This window comes from Talpa europaea (assembly GCF_964194135.1).
Source record: "Talpa europaea genome assembly, chromosome: 3".
In the NCBI taxonomy this organism is placed as follows: domain Eukaryota; kingdom Metazoa; phylum Chordata; class Mammalia; order Eulipotyphla; family Talpidae; genus Talpa; species Talpa europaea.
Window position 1 is genome coordinate 69,631,393 of NC_140069.1, and position 21,635 is coordinate 69,653,027.

Below are 21,635 nucleotides of genomic sequence, written 5' to 3' on the forward strand. Positions count from 1 at the left end.
TAGCTAGAGCAACTAGGTAAGAAAAAATCTATAAGCCAAATTGGGATGAAAGAGGTTGCCATTATTTGCAGATGATATGAGAACTCAAAAACCTAATTAATTAAAACAATAAACCAGTTCAACAATGTGGGAGACTACAAGATGGACTCACAAAACTCAGTTACCATCCTATGGGCAAACAATGAACTAGAAGAAGAAATTTAAAAAAATTCCATTTATAACCTCCCCCAAAAAATTAAATACCTGGGAATAAACCTAATAGAGGAAATGTAGTACCTATAATACAATGAAAACTATAAGACATTATTAACAAAAAAAATCCAGAAAACACAAAGAAAAGATACTCCTTTTTCATGGATTGGAAGAATCAACATTGTTAAAATGACCACCCTACCAAAGGAAATTACAGATTCAATGCAATCCCAATAAAAATCCTAAGGGGAAACAATGGGCACCGGGAAAATGAGGTCCCTGTGCCTCGTCAGAAAGCAAGGACCCAGGCCTCCCCTGGTGGCGCAGCAGTTGAGGTCTGGGCTGCAAACCTGCCTGCAGCCTCTGCAGGGCTGGTTCGATCCACTGCCACAGGCGAGAGTCCCACATGGTGCGACAGACCTCTCCTGCTGCGCCTGCTGCTCCCCGCAGCAATGTGTTTCGTCAGTCTGCCTGTTTATTCCCTGCTCTGGCTCTGGTGAATTCTCTCACCCTCCCACGATTCTGACTGTACCCAGTGCTTGTATAAATAAATAAATAAATCTCTTAAAAAAAAAAAAAAAAAAAAGAAAGAAAGAAAGGACCCCACAATCTCCTTCTGGCACTGAAGAGAGGGAGGGCTCCACAAACAAAGGTGAGCAGGAAAGCATATGCAGAGCAAGGTTGCTGCAGGCCCTGCACCCTCTTTTTGGAACTGAGTAAAGCCAGGGAGGGCTCCACCATCAAGGTGAACTGAGAGCACTGGCAAAGCGTGGCCCCTGCACCATTGTCAGAAAGTAAGGACCACACTGGTACTTCTGGAACTGAGAAAAGAGAGGGAGGGCTCCACAAACAAAGATGAGCAGGAATACATGTGCCAAGCAAAGCTGCTGCAGGCCCTGAACCCGTTTTGAAACTGAGTAGAAAAAGGGAGGGCTCTATCATCAGGGTGAAGAAAGTGTGGCCCCTGTGCCATTGCCAGAAGCAAGGATCCCACAATCCCCTTCTGGAACTGAGAAGAGAGAGGGAGGGCTCCAAAAACAAAGGTAAACAGGAAAAGGACACACTGATCAAGGCTATTGCAGGCCCCGCGCCCTCATTTTGGAACTGAGTAAAGACAGGGAGGGGCCGCCAGAAATGGGAACTGTGCGCATAGAAAGTGTGGACCCTGTGCATTATTGGAAGGCAGAAACTCCACAACCCACTCTGGACTGAGAGGAAAAAGGGAGGGCTCTGCAAACAAAGGTAAGCAATAAAGCCATTTGGGAGCAAGGCTGCTACAGGCTTGGCACCCCCATTCTGAAACTAAGTAGAGAGAGACAGGGCTCCTCCATCAAAGTGTATCAAAGTGCGATCCCATTCTGGAGCTGAGTAGTGTGTGGGGGTGGAGGTTCCACCATCAAGGTGAACTATGGGTCCCAGGAAAGAGCAGGCCTGCCCTTGAGGTGGTTAGAAGCCAGACACCTCACAATCCCCTTCTGGAACTGAGTAAATACAGAGGGAGGGGATCTTCAGGCACAGCGCCTATCAACATATCCACAGCATCACTAAACTTGTAGAATCTGGCATAACAGTGCTGGACTCAGTCTGGCGACCAGTTCCCAACATCCCAGAAGGAATACACTAAAGAGATGCCCACCACGACCAGCGGCACAGTCGCCCAACACAGACAACAAACTAAGAAATAAACAGCAAGGAGAATGAAAAATACAAAAAACAAAGCAAGCCCTCAGGGAAAGGACACTCCACAAAAAGAAAATTGGTCACCAGAACTCATCAACATAACATAGAAAAACTTCTCTGCCAGCCAGACAAAGAATTTAAAATCATAGAGATTAAAAAACATACAGAAGATGAAAAGGAAAAAGAATGATGTGAGAAATATAAGTAATGAACTGAAGAATGAAACTGAGTCCTTAAAGAAAAAAATGAAGGAAACAAAGGAGATTAAAAGATTAATGGAGGAGCTAAAGAATTCTGGGGAAAGCAACGAAAACAGAATTGATGAAACGGAAGAAAGAATTAGTTCTCTCAAAGAAACAGACATAAAAAGAACCAAAAAGAAAAAGAGAGGTACAAAGGAAAAACAATGAAGAAACAGGGCCTCCCTGGTGGCGCAAGGGGTTAAGACGTAGCCTATGAAGCTATCTGCAGCCACTGCAGCATGAATTCAATCCCCAGCCAGGGAGGAGACCCACATGGCGCAGCATGATGGAGCAGAGGTCTCTTGACTCTCCTGCTGCTCCCCTCAGCAGTGTATTTCAGTCAATCTGCCTGTTCTGCTCCCCACTCAGTCTCTGGTGATCCTCTCACCCCCCACACCTCTGGTCTGTACCCCAGTTCTTGTATGCATAAATAAAATCTTTAAAAAACAAAAAAAAGAATGAAGAAACACTTTAAGAACTATCTGACACCATGAGGAAAGGAAATATGAGTCATAGGAATCCCAGAAGGTGAGGAGAGAGACTAAGGAACTGAGAAACTATTCAAGAAGATAATCAAATAGAATTTCCCAAGCAAGAAGGAGATAAAAATAGACATACAGGAAGAGAGAGGGACACCAAATTACCACAATGAAAGGAAAACTACAGCAAAGACACATAATAGTAAAGCTGCCAAGAGTCCAATACAAGGAAAAAATGAAGCTAACGAGGAGGAAGAAACAGATAACCTGTAAAGGAAAACCACATATGCTGACATCAGACTTCTCTAAAGATACGCTACAGGTAATGTGTTCATTGACATATTCAACAAACTCCCAGTCAACAAATGCCAACCAAGAATACTTTACTCCACAAAGTACTCCTTCCTCTATGAAGCAAAAGTAAGTACCTTCTTAGACAAACAGAATCTCCAGAAATTCATTACTACTAAACCCCCACTCCAAAAAATACTACAAGTCCTAAAGCAAAACCATGAATAAAAACAGAGTAAGGCAAGGAATAAAAACACAAAACAATGGCAACTTCAGAGGCCAATATCTCAATATTCACCCTAAATGTAAATGAACTAAACTCATGAATAAAAAGACAGAATAGCGGGCTATATTAAAAAACAAAATCCAATCTTCTGCTGGCTCCAGGAAACACATTTAACTACAAAAGATAAACATAGTCTGAAAGTAAAAGGTTGGAAAAAAAAATCCTACAAGCAAATGGACCAAAAAAGAAGGCAGGAACAGCTATGTTTATAATGGATAATACAGATTTTCAAACTAACCAAGGTAAAAAGAGACAAAGACAGTCACTACATTATTAATTAGAGGACAATACATCAGAAAGAAATAACACTCATCAACATATAATCACCAAATGAAGGAGCACCAAAATATATGAGACAATTATTACCAGCTCTGAAAACAGACATTAGAGGAAATACATATGTAGTACGAAACTTCAACACCCCATTCTCACCAATGGACAGATCAACAAGACAAAAAATAAACAAGGATATTAAAGCTTTAAATAAAGGCTTAGACCTCATGGGCTTACAGACATCTATAGGAAGCTGCACCCAAAGAAATCTGAGTACAAATTTTTCTCAAGTGTGTAAAGATCGTTCTCCGGAATTGATCACATATTGGACTACAAGACAAACATCAATAGACACATTAAGATCAAAATCATTCCAACTATCTTCTTTGATCATAAAGGCCTCAAGCTAGAACTAAATCATGAAAAGAAAGCAAAGAACCCTCACATTTCATGGAGATAGAAACCCACACTAATGGAAGATCACTGGATTAAAGAGGAGATCAAAGAAGAAATTTAAAAATGCTTTGAGTTGAATGACAATGACAATGATGGCACCACTTTTTAGAATGTATGGGACACAGGAAAAGCAGTAATAAGAGAAAAATATATAGAAATGAAGGCTGCAACAATGCAACAAAAAAAAGTAAACAACCCAGTCAAAATAATGGGCAGAAGAGCTAAAAAGACACTTCTCCAAAGAGGAAATGCAACTGGCCAACAGGTATATGAAAAGATGCTCAACATCACTTGTAGTCGGGGAAATACAAATCAATACCTCATTGAGATACCACCTTACACCAGCGAGAATGGCTCATATTAAATAAACAGGAAACAACAAGTGTTAGGGAGGATGCGGAGAAAAAAGAACTCTCCTACACTGCTGGTAGGAATGCAAAGTGGAGCAACCACTATGGAAAGCTGTTTGGAGGTTCCTCAAACTACTAAAAATGGAGCTTCCATATGACCCAGCAATTCCACTCCTAGGAATCTATCCAAGGGACACCAAAACATTTAATTCAAAATGATACTTACACCCCTATGTTTACTGCAGCACAACTTACAATAGGTAAGATATGGAAACAACCCAAATGCCCAAAAGTTGATGACTGGATCAAGAAGATGTGGTACTTATACATCACAGAACACTACTCAGCAATCAACAGAGATAAACTCATGCCATTCACAGCAACATGGATGGAGTGGAAAGGGATTATGCTCCGTGAAATAAGCCAGAAAGAAAAAGAAAAATATGGACTGGTTTCACTTTCACAAAGAATATAAAACTGGGAGGAATGTAAGGGTACCAAATCAGGGATCAAGAAAAAAATAAAAACAAAATTAGCAGGCGACTATTAATCAGAGACACTGCAGGAAAGGGGGAGGGAGACAGATCAAAATATGGGAGGTAAGACCATAAGGGACTATGGTGATAGTGCACGGGTAAATTGGTGGTGGGAATTTTTCAGGGACTACACCTGAGAGGAGAAAGCATGCATTGTACAAAAAGGAAGAATGATGTCACATATAATATATATGTGTGTGTGTGTGTGTGTGTGTATACATAAATGATGTCATATATATATATATATAAATAGTAAGCGGAAGAGGAAAAAAATCCTAATGGCATTCTTCAAAGAGATAAAACAAATGTTACTGAAATTCACATGAAACCACTAAAGACCCCAACTAACCAAAGCTCTCCTCATAAAATGGAAATGGTGATATTATACTTCCAGATTTCAGACTATACTATAAAGTGGTAATAATTAAAACACCATGGTACCTGAACAAAAACAGACATGCACTAATAAAATCAAATTGAGGGTCCAAAAATAAAACCATGCATGTATGGACAGCTAATCTACAACAAAGGAGGGAAGAAAATACATTGGAACTAGAAACCCTCTTCAATAAATAGTGTTGGGAAAACTGGACTGCAAAAGAATGAAATACACGACCATCTTATTCCATCTACAAAAATCAACTCAAAATGGATAAATTGGATGTAAGACCTGAAACAGTATATATAGAAGAAAACAACAGCAAAATACACCAAGACATAAACTTCAGAAATCGCACTGCAGATTCATCTCCACTAGCAAGGAAAATGAAGAATAAAACTGAGACTACATTAAAGTGATACACTTCTATACAGCAAAAGAGATAGTATTCAAAACAAAGAGACACCCAACTGAATGGGAGAAAACATATGCACATTATATATCCAACAAGGGACTTAGATCAGAGATCTACAAAGAATTCATACAAATAAACAAAAAGAAAACAACAATTCAATTAAAAAAATTGACAGAAGGCATTTCTCAAGAGAAGATACCCAGATGACATACAAGCACATGAATAAAACTCATCACTTATCACGAGGGAAATACAAATCAAAATCAGAATGAGATACCACCTTCCACAAGTGAGACAGGCCCATATTAAGAGAACCAGAAACAAGAGCTGACAAGAGTGTGGAGAAAAAGGAACACTTTAACACTATTAGTGGGAATGTAGACTGGTCCAGCCTCTATGACAGTGGCGAGGCTCCTCAGACACACAACCCAGCAATTCCACTCATAGGTATCTGCCCAAAGAACACAAAAGGAAACCTACATTCCTGTGTGTATTGTAGCACTATTTATAATAACCAAGATATGCAAGGAATCTAATTGCCCAAAAACAGACGAGTGGCTCAAGAAGATGTTATATACATACACAGTGGAATACTACTCACGCCATTTGCAGCAACATGGATGGAGACTGGAAAGGATTATGCTAAGCAAAGCAAGCTGGAGTGAGAAAGGTAATTAATGAATAGTATCAATTATGTGTGTGTAATATAGAGAAACCAAAGGGCCATCAAAGACAAACTTAAAAGGGGCCTCCCTGGTGGCGCAGCGGTTGAGCGCTGGGTTGCGAAGCTGCCCGCGGCCTCTGCAGCGCCGGTTCGATCCCCGGCTGCTCCCCGGCCACCTGAGGAGGGTCCCACATGGCGCAGACCTCTCCTGCCGCCCGCTGCTCCCCTCAGCGGTGTACTTCGCTTCTGCCTGCTCTGCTCCCCGCTCTGGCTCTGGTGAATTCCCTCACCCTCCCGCGCTTCTGACTGTACCCAGTGCATGTATAAACAAACAAACAAACAAATAAATAAATAAAACATGCCTCTATTAAAAAAAAAATTTAAAAAAAAAAAAAAAAAGACAAACTTAAAAAAAAAAATCAAACCCTGGATAACTGACCATTGATCTGAGGCACCTAAGAGGGGAGGGAGATAAGACTGGAATGGATCAAGTGAGAATGAGTGTGGTGGGAGAGCAAAATGGATTACCGTGGAGGACTTTTGTGTGATTTTGTGGGAGATGTACAGTAACCATACCTAAGGGGAGAAATCCTATATTGTCAAAATATTTTAAAAGGATGTAAAACAATGGTACATCATAAACAAAACAAAGATTTGTGGATCCCATATTCAGAGCAACATTATTAACAAAGGCCAAGAAATGGACCAACTTAAATGTCCTTTGATAGATGACTGTATACAAAAGTTATAGTATATAAAGTTAGTGGAATATGACACAACTATTTTAAAAATGAAACAGTGCCTTTTAGAGCAAATGAATGGATCTTAGGGGATTATGCTAAGTGAAATAAGTAAGAAAGTGAAAGTTACAATGTGCTTTAATTCATTTGGAAAATATAAATAATCAAAGAAAACAAACTAGCAAAGCACCACAAAAGTAACTCTTAGACTCTGTAAAATATGCAGCTGACTAGAGAGAATGGAAGGAAAGGTCATAGAAGATATGGAAAATGTTTTAGGGTATTGGTACTGGGGCTTAGGTGAAGGCTGATTGAAGCATGTGCATATTTTGAGGTATGAAGCTATACTCCCAAAATTATAGCTTTGCAAACAAATGGTAAAGCAATACAATTCGATTTACAAAATAGCATATAGGGTTTTTTTTAAGCATAGTTTTAATAATGAAATTATGCTTCTCAAATGTGTGAAGATAAACCAAGCTTACATCACAATAAATTTCATTAGTATGGCTGAATTAACAATAAGACTGTAAGTTTATGTATAATCTTAAAATATCAGCTCACCTCATTATTACATTAAAATGGCATTTGGTACTTACTATACATACAAAGGGAAAAAATAATTTAATCACCTTTGACAAGGCCTGTTCATAGAAATTTAACCTTGATTAAGTAACTTGCCAATGTCAGACATAAAAGTGAAAGCTTATTTTGAGAACATATCAAGATATAAAGTACTCTACATAAGCTATATATTTTTAAGTTTGTAAAAGAACTTGATTTCTAGTATTCTAAGTACAGTTTTAAACTGAGGATGTTCTGTTATAAGGGGAATATCTGATAACATCTGGAAACATTTTTTACTGTCACAAAGTAGGGACTGGAGCTACTATTGTCATCTACACATAAATGATAGAAACATGCTAAACATTCTATAATGAAAAGTCCCACCCCACCAAGAATTATCTGTCAACAGTACCAAATGTACTAAGCAGTACTAAGTGGCAACAGTACCAAAGTTGAAGAATCCTACCTTAAACTGTTAAAATAACAATATAAAATGCCATCTAATCAAAAATTTGCTTCTACCACTCATTAGTTGCCACAGAATTTATCCCAAGCAGGTAAGGAAGGAAACAACATAAGTATAAAATTAAACAGTAGTTGAAAAAACAAGTTTTGTCATCAATAAAACCCAATGTGGAATCCCAACCAATTCTAAAATGTTCATATGTTGTCCAGTATAAGAGTAATACCAATAATATTTGTCTTTTTGTTATTGTGAGAAATATGAATAAGAAAATATTTCTAAAGACATAGCATTAAGTGTGGGTATCAGTAAGCTCATAATCAATGCTAAGTATCATCAAAACACATTTTTTCAATAATGAACCTAATTTGTTAAAGAAATAGGATTTCTAATAAAATTATCAATTTACCTTCTCTGACCCCATCTTCTGTAAATAAAATATTACTTTTACAAAACCTGTCTATTCTAGAATCATTTTCATTCTCTGTCTGTGATTTACAAAGTGTTTTTTCTTCATCTGATAGATCACTCCCACTGGAACTCCATGTTATGTCTGTAAGATCATTAGTACTCTTGGATGTGGTAGCTTCTGTGAAAGAGAAAATATAAAAATAATTAATTAATAAAGTTATTTACCACAATGAGATTTTATGCACATTACTTTGCCAAAGTCACAAATACACAAATTCTGATTAAAGTGGAAAGAATGATTTATGTTAATGCTATGTGCCTAAACTTAAATATACAACTAAAGTTGTATATATATTTTGAATACATCAATCCATTCCATCCTTGCTTGCTATAGAGTATTTGCTGAGAAATCTGATACAAATCTGATGGGAGTACACTTGTAAGCTACCAACTTTTCTCAACCCACAGTCAATATTCAGTCTTTGTCTTGAACACTTGATAGTTTCATTGCTATGTGTCTGATATAGGTCTCATTTCACTATATTTAGATAACAAGCGGTTGTTTGCCTCATGGGTTTATATATTTAGTTTCTTCCCTAGTTTTGGGATATTTTCCCATGATAATTTCCTTGAAGAAGAACTCTATGCCCTTCTCTCTTTCTTCCCCTTCTAGGATGCATCTCTTTCCTGATGGGAGTCAGATAGTTCTTAAAGTGTTTCTTTGGGGGTTTTTTGTTGCTGTTTGTTTAATTGTTTTACATTTCTCTCTCTTCTTCCACCTGTTACATTGTGCATTTTCATTTTCTAGGTCAATTCCCCACTAGGTCTGTTCTGTACTCATAGCATTCTCTCAAGTTCTTTGTCTCACTTGTTGAGTTCTTTACATACTGAATGTTATTTTCTTATTTAAAATTTCAACCTATAACTTCTTCTCATTACTTTCATTTTTGAGCTCATTCCTTTCTCAAATTTCTTGTATCTCTTTGAATAACTTCACTGAGTTCTCACTTTGAGTTGTCTTCCTGAATTTTCTTTTGTCTTTGAGTTTCTTTATCATGACCATTTTGAATACTATATCTAATAAGAAAATATAATCTTCTATGTCTTGGTGTTTATATATAGAGAGTTGGCTACTTGTGATGCCATACTCCCTTGAGATCCTGAGCTGCCAAGTGTTATCATTTTTTATCTGCCTATTTTGCTACTTTAAATTTTCCCCTTTTTTTTTTTTTTAAGAGATGAACTAGTTTCCTTTTCCCACAAGTGGTGCTGGGGTTTTGTTTGAGTTACTTGTTTTTCATGGCCTCGCCATACTTCCATAGGTGCTGTATCAGCAGGGCTGCTGTATCAGCAGGATTGCAGAGGAGTACAGAGGTGCCCACCTGCTTTCACAAATATGCTAGGGAAAGCCTGGTATATAATACCTCTGCCAATATCCCTCCTCTATGATGTTGCAGATCTGAGACTCAGAAGTCTGCGCACTGTCAGTGCACATCATGAAGACAATACCAGTCCTAAGGTACTGAGGTATGGGGGAGGGAGAATGAAGTTTAGAGCACCTTCTCTGTATTTTTCCTTACCAGAGTGGTGCTGATCTACGTGGAGCACCCATTTCCTCCACATGGGCTCCACTGGGATCAAAGGTGTATTTCCACATTCTTCTGCCAAGACCCCGGCTGAACCAGCAGCTCTGTGACACCAATCCCAAACATCAACCATCAGGAATTTCTATCAACTTTCTATCCAATGAAGCATGAATTTTCTTGCTGTGCCTTTTACTATAGTCTCCTTTGGTCTCTGGGGTGCAAGTTGTGTTTCAGTCTCACCTTGAACTAAAGGAATCACTTGGTGCAGTGTCCCTCTGGTCAACTGTTAGACATTCCTCTTAGAAGTGAACTCTATTGCCACCAGGTTATGTCACCTTAAGGCTACGATGAGGAAGAATCTCAGAAATGTCTCACAGTTAGTGAGATCAGTAGGTTCTCAGGTTTTTCTTTTTCATTCTCCTTCCCTCTCCCCAATCCAGGAGCGCCTAGAGCCAGCTGGACATGGTCATTTAAGAAGTTTCATCTATCATTTCTCCCACCAACTGTCTCCGGGCCTACCTGTAATTTTCATTCTCTGGCATAAATGTCTAAATGTATGATTGCTGGTTTGCATTACAGCTGTATGTTGTCTTACTAGAAACTACAAACTGTTTTTCAGAATGGCTGTACCATTTTATAGTCTCATCAGCAAAGGATGTCTGATTTAGTTTCTCTACATCAACAGCAGCATTAGGTGTTATCACTATTTTTCATTTTAGTCATTCTGATAGGAAACCTAAAATGAATGGGGCTACTCCATCTTGGAGGAACCAGAAGTCAATAGGAAACTTCCCTGATATTGATCAGAAATGGAATATGTACCTAATAAAAATTAATTTTCTACTTGTATTCATAATTGGTATAATGCTAAAACTAAAAAATAAGTCTCTTGGCCACATTACAAAAGGCTATGAGATTAGATATCAAAATTCAAGTTTCATACAGAGGAAAGAGGCTAAGAAAGTAAAGAAAGCAAACTGGCTTCACTCAATACAATGAATGAATGATATAGTAAACCTCAAGAAAACAAAAAATATTAAAATTCCTGCCTTCAAGGAGAGTAGAGTATGAAAAGCAACATGAATCCAAAAAAGAAAAATAACATATCAGAAGTATGTCATGGCACAATGGTGACACTAAAAAGTAAACACTTCACTTTGTGTTGATCATAAAAGGAAGATTCCGGCAAAATGATGTCTGGAAAAACAGCACTTACAAATGCACAATAACTTGGAATAGTAATAAACATTTTCTGTATGCTCTGTGCTGTGAATATTTCTAATTATTACAGTTGTCTATCCTTCAAAATTCAAAATTAAACTATTCAGAACAACCTAAGAATTCATCAATTCATATAGATATAAAAATAAGCCATGTACTTACTTACAAAGGAAATTATTGATTTCTTTCATTATTATGATTTGGAAAAGCTAATCAAAAAAAGGGAAAAGCAGAATACTATAGACTTTAACATGCTAAAACCAAATCCCCATGTGATGCTATTAGAGGTGGGAGTTTTGGCGGATGTTTAGGTCATAAGGGCAAATTCTTGTGAATGGGAATAGTGCTATATTAAAGGTGGCCCAGAGAGATCCTTGGCCCATTCTGCCTGGTGAGGGTACATCAAGAAGGTACTATATATGATCCAAGGAAGTAAGAAACCAGATTTCTAAACTCTAGACTGTGAGACATAAATTATTACTGTTTATGAAATCATCCTGTCCATGGTATCTTTGATATAGCATTCTAAATGGACAATGACTGTAAATAAATAAAAAATCACTGTTTTAAAATTATACAATGAATTCAGAGCATTCATACACCTACAAATTATTGACACTTACCTATACCATATCTATATGTAAAATCACTACCAAGAATTTATTAACACATTTTCTTTGCTGAAAAGAACTGCCCTTAAATAAAGGCCCATTCCAATGAAATTATAGGAAGGACATGAGCTAGATTAAGAGAACAGTTACTATATATACATTACATGGTGCTCATTATGTGCCATTACACTAGCACCTGGTAAAACAGGTTGAACTGCATTCCCTCAAAATTCATCCATATGAGAAGATGACATCACCAAAGATGGCAACAGAGAGGTACACTATACCAACAGAGCATGATTTGGGGTGAAACTAAAGCACCACTTTGACATCAAAAGAACATGACTGGATGAAGGAGACATGGAGGAAACTGACTCTTCATTGATTAGGAGTGAGGAGAGATACCTAGAGACTGTAGTCCAGGGCCCATGACAAGTACATCAAGGGTACTAGTTTAGTCAAAGGCTCTGGAGAGTAGAGCGAAGAAAAAAACCACAGGCACATACTTGTAAAAGAGAGGAAAACCATATAGAACAAGGTGCCACACCCAAGTGACCACACAAGAAGTAAAAGAACACAGGAAACATTCTAAACAGCACTTCCCATCCCTCCCCTCAGAGCAGTTACTGACCTCATACAATGCACAAACATTACACAGCCTGCCAGAAAAGAAGGATATTAGAGGTGCGACAATCCTGAATCAGCTCCCAAACGTACAGTCCATTATTGGATCTCCCAAGGATCTCCCACACACTGTGACTGAACAATTATAAAAACTGGTTGTGTACCTATTGAAGCCTGCAAATGCCAAAAAATTCAAGTCAAATCAAATCAAAACAGAGCACCACCTATGTGAAAAGTAAAATAGTTAAATTCTCTAAGTTACTGCTACATGTATTTTTTAAATATGAAAATTTGAAATATAAAAATAGCCAGAAAAAGATACATAATACGTAGAAACTCCAGATCTCATGGACAATAAGATCACAACTTTAATGAATCCAACCATGATGACACAGAAGGTATCTTCCTATCAGACAGAGATTCAGAATTATTATAATAAACTCAAAGAGAAAGAAGTAAACTGAGACACACAACTCGAAGAGAACCTAGAAAAGCTAATAAAAGATACAAGAAAATTGAAAAAAGAGATGACCTAACTCAAAAATAAAATTAATAAACAGAAAGTAAAAACTGAAGCTTTAAATAAGAAAACAGTAGAGATTCAAGATGTAAAGAATCAATAGATGAGATAAAGAACTTCAGAGAAAGTTATGGTTGCAGACCAGACCAAAAGGAAGAGTGAATGCAGTGATTTTAAACACAGAAATGCATATAGAACCAAGGTGGTAGAAGGCAGAAAAATAATATGTAGAGTAAGTGAAGCAGCACTTCAAGAACTATCTGACTCTATTAGGAAAGGCAACATAAGGATAGTGGGTAACCTAGAAGTGAAGGAGAGGGAAAGAAAAGAACTTATCCAAAGAAATAAAGGAGGAAGAGTTCCCCCATCTGGAAAGTAACTAAATATACAGTCCATGGAAGTAAATTAATACCTGGTTATCTAAATGCAGTGAAAGTTACAAGGTGTGAAACTATCATGAGTTCAAGATAAAGAAAGGACATTGAAAACAACAAGAGCAAAAAAAAAAAAAAATCAAATAACTTATTAAGGTACTCCCATCATACTTTCATCAATTTCTCAGCAGAAATCTCACAGGTGAGGAAAATAGAATTGTGTATTCAAAATATTCAAAAATTATCAGCCAAAAATACTACATCCTATAAGACTCTCTTTCAGATGAGGGAGAAATAAAAGTGTTCCCAGAGAAAAATAGACAAATGGAGCTGCCAAAACTAAATTTCCCTATAAAGAATGTTGAAAGGATTTAAATGAAAGAAAAGAAAATTCACCCCCAAAAAAGAACAAGGAAATAAAGAGAATCAGGAAACTAAAGGCAAAATATCAGTAGCAAGTCCTTTCACAAATAATCACCCTCAACGTAACTGTACTGATCCTGCCAATCAAAAGGCAGGATCAGAAAATGAAACCCAACTTGGTGCTGTCTCCAGAAGACCATTTGACCTCCAAATATAAACATAGGTGCAAAGTAAAAAGTTAGAAAATAATCCTACAAGTATATGGGACCCTTAAAGAGAAGGGGAACCATACTTATAGCTGAAGAATACACTGACATCTTAAAAGGGTAACGAGAGAAAGGAATGGATATTATATAATGACTATGGAAAAAATACCACAGAAAGACATATCAATATATATACATATATATACACAACCAATGAAGGAGCATAAAAATATATAAAGCAAGGGCCTCCCCGGTGGCGCAGCGGTTGAGCGCTGGGTTGCGAAGCTGCCCGCGGCCTCGGCGGCGCCGGTTCGATCCCCGGCTGCTCCCCGGCCACCCGAGGAGGGTCCCACATGGTGCGCAGACCTCTCCTGCCGCCCGCTGCTCCCCTCAGCAGTGTACTTCGGTCCTTCTGCCTGTTCTGCTCCCCGCTCTGGCTCTGGTGAATTCTCTCACCCTCCCGCGCTTCTGACTGTACCCAGTGCATGTATAAACAAAACAAGCAAGCAAATAAATAAATAAATAAATAAATAAAAACATGCCTCTATAAAAAAAAAATATATATATATAAAGCAACTAATTAATGTGAAAAAAATATTTGCGACAACACATCAGTAGTAGGGGGCTGCTCCACTTTCAACAGGGGTATGTCCCAAGATAGAAAACCAGTAAGGAAACAATAGCCTCAACTAAGGATTGAGAACAGATGGGCTTTAAGAGACAGGCATTATCTCCCAGAAAAGCTGAGTACACTCTTCTTAGATACACAGAGGATTTTGTAGGACAAACCACATATTGCATTCACAAAACAAGTGTCAATAAATTAATGGAGATTCAAATTATATCAAGTATCTGTTCTAGTCATACTGATAACACTAAAAATTAAACACAAAAGAAGAACAAGCCTCTGTTATATGTGCATATCAACCAACATACTGCAGAATGACTATGGGTTAACAAGAAAATTGAAAGAAATTTAAAAACACCTGGAGAAGACAAAAATGAAAACATCAACTACAAGAAATTATGGGAAACAGCAAGAGCAGTGCTAAGAGGGAAGTATATAGCAATAATAGCCCATTAACAGAATTAATAAATCTCAAATAATCTCACTCCACACTTTAAGGATATAGAAAAAGAATAACAAATGAAACCAAAAGACAGGAAGTAATAAAAGTTAGAGGGAAAATCATGAAAAAAGAATGAAAGAGACAGTTCAAAAGATTAATGAAACTAAAAGCTATGTGTCTGAAAACATTTAAAGAAACCACACAAATCTCTAGAAAAACTCACTAAGAAAAAATAAGGGAGAATAAAAGAGAATCACAAAAAAAAAGAGAAGCTATATGCCAATAAATTGGATGACCTAGTAGAAATGGACAAATTCTTAGAAAATGCTACCATCTGAGACTGAAACAGAAAGAAAGAGAAAACCTGAATAGATTTTATTACCCTTTTAAGTCCTTACTTGTAATCAGAGTCTCCCCCTTCCCCACCAAAAAAGCCTAGGGCTAGATGGTTTCACTACTGAGTTCTACCAAACCTGCAAAGACAAACTAATACCTACCCTTCTCAAACAATTATAAAAAAACTGAGGAAGAGGGAATGCTGCAAAACCAATTTTATGAGGCCACATACTCTGGTATAAAATGTAGACAAAGGAGAGTAATACATGATCAAATTGGTGGCGAAGGGACACTACGATCAAGTTCTCCCATAAAACCATCTCATAGGGAGAAATAATGACAAGTTCCTGGTGGGACCCAAATGTGTTAGACAAACTTGGTAACACCAGTGATTTGCCCAGACACAGAGGAAATTTGCAAAGATGGGAAGGAAAGAGAGGGAATAATCAGAACCCTTCTCACCCCCCACACCCACAAAGCCAGCCCACTTCGTCTAAAATTAAGAGGTGGGCCTCCCCGGTGGCGCAGCGGTTGAGCGCTGGGTTGCGAAGCTGGCCACGTCCTCTGCGGCGCCAGTTCCATCCCCAGCTGCTCCCCGGCCACTGGAGGAGGGTCCCACATGGCGCGCAGACCCCTCCTGCCGCCCGCTGCTCCCCTCAGCAGTGTACTTCGGTCCTTCTGCCTGCTCTGCTCCCCGCTCTGGCGAATTCTCTCACTCTCCCATGCTTCTGACTGTACCCAGTGCATGTATAAACAAAACAAACAAACAAACAAATAAATAAATAATAAATAATAAATAAATAAATAAAATTAAGAGAGGAAAAGCTTGGAGACAATGATGCCCAAAGAATCATAAGACATCTGAGAAGTCCAGAGAGTGAACAGATGGGCAAATGGGGCCTTGGCACAGGCATACAAAGTGGGTAAGAGCTGATTTGTTGTGGCACTTCCCTCCCAACCCCACCCTGGAGACCAGGAGGACCATTTAACCAGTTGCACTTCACAGTTGGTAGGACATGGTGGGTGGGGGGAGGCGCTATTAGGGCTGGTACCAACATTGGGGGCCTCATGGTACACAAAGTCCTCAGGTAAAGGAGGACACAGGGGCCCCATCATCCACCCAACTACCTCACAGGCCCAGATGAGTGCCAATGCTTCCACACCCACATCTGCACTTCATTCTGCAACCTTTTGTGCTTGTTTTTTTAATCCTCCCTGGGAAGACTATCCTACTCAGCCCTATGTTGCTCCCCAGTGGACCACACTAAAAGAGCAAAGTCTAGCTAGTAGAGAGCCATCAGACTCCTGAGAAGAAATTCTCCCGCATCTCTGTGTATGTTTGTTTGTTTATTGGTCGGTTGGTTGTATGTTGTTCCTTACCGTCTTTCCTATTTCTGTTTTCTGATTCTTTTATTTTTCTTCTTCCTCCACTTGAATATAACCATCACTACTTTCTCTTCTCTGTTACATTCCCTCCCCTCACTCCTCCTCTTTCCTTCCCACCCCCTATTCTTTTCTAACCTTCATTACTTTTACATTTCCATATCATATTCCCTTTCCTCTTCTTTCACTACTTATTCTCTTTTGATCCTGGTATTTTTCTGAGACATGCTTAGAGGGACCTACCAGTTCAACAGAGAAGTACATCCCACCCAAACTGCTGGCAGCTCCCAGTGGACTTGGCCTCAGCATGTGTCCAGCTGGAGATGCAGTACTCCACACAAGACTTTTGACAACCATAGGCTGAAACATCAGATCCCATCCTACACAATGGTGGCTAGAAAAACAGGAGTTCCTGAAGCTCAGAACAACACCTACCCAACAAGAGAGGCTCAGACACTAGGCAACCACATTCACACCTCAGCAAGAGAAATCAGAAGTCATGCCCACTGACACTAGCAGTACAGAGACACTACAAACAGAGCAAAGCCGAAGGCTAACAATGAGAGGAAAGCAAAATACAAATGACCAAGCAGGCCTCTCTGGGAACAATATACCACAGAAAGAAAGTCTACCTCCAGAACCCAATATTATGGACACAGAAGAATCTCTCCAACTAACAGTCAAAGAAGTCAAAAAGGCCATAATGAAAGTAATGGAATTAAGAGAAAACACAGAAAGAGATAAGAATATAATCAATGAACTGAGGAAGAAAGTGAATGATTTGGAGAATATCCAGAGATTAGTGGAGGAGCTAAAGAATTTGGAGAAAAGCCATTGAATAGAACAAACAGAAGAATGAATCAGTACTCTCCAAGATACAGATATAAAGAACTAAAAAGAAAAGAATAGAGAAGTATAAAGAAAAAGAATGAAGAAACACTTCAAGAACTATCTGGCACCATGAGGAAAGGAAATTTAAGAGTCATAGGAATTCCAGAAGGTGACAAGAGAGACAAAGGGACGAAGAAACTGTTGAAGGAGGTAAATGAAGAGAACTTCCCAAGCATGAAGATGGAAATGAAAATAGACATACAGGAAGAGAAAAGAACACCAAGTTACCACAATGAAAGGAAGACTACACAAGAAACATAATAGTAAAGTTTCCAAAGGTTCAAGACAAAGAAAAAATAATAATAAAACTGAGGAAGGCAAAAAAAACAGATAACTTATAAAGGAAAACCAGTCAGGCTGACATCAAACTTCTCCAAAGAAACACTACAAAAAGAGAATGCTAGGACATATATAATAAACTCCAAGTCAACAAAAGCCAACCAAGAATACTCAACCATACAAGCACTCCTTCTTCTATAAAGGAAAAATAAAAGCATTCTCAAATAAAACCTCCAGAAATTCACTATTATAGCCTCACTACAAAAATTACAAGAACCCCTAAAGTCAAAACCAAGACAGGAATGATTAAGAACTACATGAGGTAAGAAATAAAATGCAAAAAGGCAACCAAAATGGCAAATATGTATTACAGTGTATCAATATTAACACTAAATGTAAATGTACTAAACTCACCAACAAAAAGACACAGAGTAGTGGGCTGGATTTAAAAAAAGAACCAAGCTTTTGCTGTCTACAGGAAACACATTTAACTACAAAAAGTAAACATAGATTGAAAGTAAAAGGATGAATGGGCCTCCTTGGTGGCGCAAGCAGTTGAGCACCGCACCATGAAGCTGTCCGCAGCCTCTGCAGCACGAGTTCAATCCTGGCCGGCCTGCAAGAATCCCACATGGCGAAGGAGACCTCACCTGCTCCCCTCAGCAGTGTATTTCTTCAGTCTGCCTGTTCTGTTCCCTGCTCTGTCTCCAGTGAATCCTCTCACCCTCCCACGCATCTGGCCTGTACCCTGGTTCTTGTATAAAAATAAATAAATCTTGAAAAAAAAAAAAAGTGAAAGGATGGAATACAATCCTACAGAAAATGGACCAAAAAAGAAGGTAGGAAGAGCAATACTTCCATTGGAAAAAATAGACATCAAATTAAAAAGGGTAGAAAGACATAGACTGTCACTATATTATCATTAATAGGACAATAAAACAAGAAGATATAACGCTAATAAACATATAGCCACTAAATGAAGGAGGACTAAAATATATCAGACTATTATTATCAGCCCTGAAAACAGATAGTAGAGAAAATACGATGTAGTAGGAGACTCCAACACACCACTATCACCAATGGATAGATATGTGAGACAAAAAAAAAAAAAAAACAAGTATAGTAGCGCTCAAAATAAGGACCTCATGAGCTTAGACATCTATAGGACACTGCACTAAAAAAAAATCTGAGTATACATTTTTCTCAAGTACACAGGGATCATATTCCAGTATGGATCACATACTGGGAAAAGACAAACATCAACAGATACATTATGATCAAAATCATACCAACTACCTTCTCTAATCACAAAGGCATCAAACTAGAAATAAACCATCCAAAGACAGCAAGGAACCCTCCTACGTCATGGAGAGTGAAACCCACACTACTGGAAGCTCATTGGATTAATGAGGATATCAAAGAAAAAATTTAAAAATACTTGAGACAAACCACAGTGATGACACAATTCTCCAGAGCATATGGGACACAACAGAAACAGTTATAAGAGTAAAATATATTCAAATAGAGGCTCACATCAAGAAACAAGGAAGAACTCAAAGAAACAACCAAATTTCTCACCTTAAAGAACTGGAAAAATCTCAGGATAGAAGGAACATACCCACCATAATAAAGTTCACATAGGACAAACCCACAGCCAGTATCATTCTCAATGGTGAAAAGCTGAAAGGCTTTCCTTTACAATCTGGAACAAGACAAGGATGTCCACTCTCACTACTGCTTTTCAATGTAATACTGGAAGTCCTAGCCAGAAAAAAAAAAAAAAAAACAGCCCATAGAAGAAAGAAAATACTAAAATTCAAAGCAGAATTAATGAAATAGAAGCTAAAAAAAAATAATAATATAAATGAAACCACAGGTTGTTCTTTGGAAAAAAAAAAAAAAATAGACAAACCTCTAGCCAGGCTCACAAAGAAAAACAACAGAAAGCAGAAATAAATAGGACCATAAACGAAAGAGGAGAAATTACAACATCATCAGCAGAAGTCAAAAGAATAATCAGAGATTACAATGAACAGTTATTAAGTAAACAACCGCAACAATCTAGAAAACAGGGACAAATTCCTAGAACTATATAATCATCCAAAGCTAGATAAAGAAGAAATAGAACACCTAAACATACCAATTGCAAGCAATAAAAACTGAAACAGTAATCAAAACCCTCCTCCAAAACAAAAGTCCAGGACCAGATGTCTTCACAAATGAATTCTACCAAATGTTCCAAATGTACTAGTGCCTATCCTACACAACTCTTTCAAAAAAGTGACATGGAAGGAATACTACCAAATACATTTTATGAAGCTAACATCACACTAATACCAAAATCAAACAATGACAATACAAAAAAAGAAAACTACAGGCCAATCTCTCTAATGAAAACTGATGCAAAAATGCATCAAAAATGTAATTCACCATGACGAGTGGAATTTATTCCAGGGGCACAGGGATGGTCAACATCCAAAATCAGTAAATAAAATCCAACAAATCAACAAAAAGAAGAAAAAAAAAATGATATCAATAGATGCTGAGAAAGCATTTGACAAAGTTCAACATCCATTTATGATGAAGATCCTTAACATTCTCAGGATAGAAGGACCATACCTACCATAAAAAAGGTCACATATGACAAAGTCATAGCCAGTATCATTCTCAATGGTGAAAGCTGAAAGGCTTTCCTTTATGATCTGGAACAAGACAAGGATGTCCACTCTCACTACTGCTTTTCTTTTTTTTTTAATATTTTATTTTATATAATTCTTACATCATTTTTCATTTTTGCACAATATATGCATTTTCATTTTGGTTATATCCCCCATACAATTGCAATCCCCTTATTTTGACCCTAATCTTTCATATTACATATGATGAAATGCATATGTAACCACAAAAAATTCTCGAATAGCTAAAGCTCTTCTGAATGGAGGCATCACACTCTGACTTCAGACTACACTACAATGCCATAATAATTAAAGCTGTACTGGAACAAAAACAGACACATAGACCAATGGAATTGAACAGCAAACCCGGAAATAAACGCGCATATTTATGGAAAACTAATCTTTGACAAAGGAGCAAAGAATATGCAATGGAACAAGGACAGTTTGTTCAACAAATGGTGCTGAGAAAATTGAACTGGTACATGCAAAAAAAAATGAAGCTAGACTACTACCTCACACCATGTACAAAAACCAACTCAAAATGGAGAAAATATTTGGACATAAGACCTGAAACCATGAAAACATACAGAAGAAACTATAGGCAAAACACTACATGACATACATCTCAGCAATATCTTTAAAGACACATTCCTCAAAGCAAAAAAAGTGAAGGAAAAGATGAACAGCTTGGACTACATCAATTTAAAAAGCTTCTGTACAGCAAAACAGACATTAATCAAAACAAGGAGAAACCCTACTGATTGGGAAAAACTTTTTGCACATAATACTACTGATAAAGGACTGATTACAAAGATCTACAGAGCTGACAATACTCAACAACAAAAAAAGTAAACAATCCAGTCAACAAATGGGCAGAAGAGCTAAAAGACACTTCTCTAAAGAGGAAATGCAAATGGCCAATAGGCATATGAAAAAAATGTTCAACATCACTTGTAGTCAGGGAAATGCAAATCAAAACCACAATGAGATACCAGTGAGAATGGCACATGTTGAAAAAAACAGAAAACAACAAAAGTTGGCAAGGATGTGGAAAAAAAAGAAACTCTACTAC

General features: G+C 37.8%; 1 protein-coding gene across 1 annotated transcript in view; it reads right to left on the reverse strand.

The window, feature by feature from the left end:
• SPIDR (scaffold protein involved in DNA repair) overlaps positions 1-21,635 on the reverse strand; it is a gene marked incomplete at both ends in the record, with an annotated part of 537,674 nt that overhangs the window by 504,794 nt on the left and 11,245 nt on the right. The window contains one exon of the mRNA XM_084230569.1: positions 8,513-8,602. Coding sequence (XP_084086695.1) covers positions 8,513-8,602 — 90 coding nt within the window. The remainder of the gene's footprint in view (positions 1-8,512; positions 8,603-21,635) is intronic.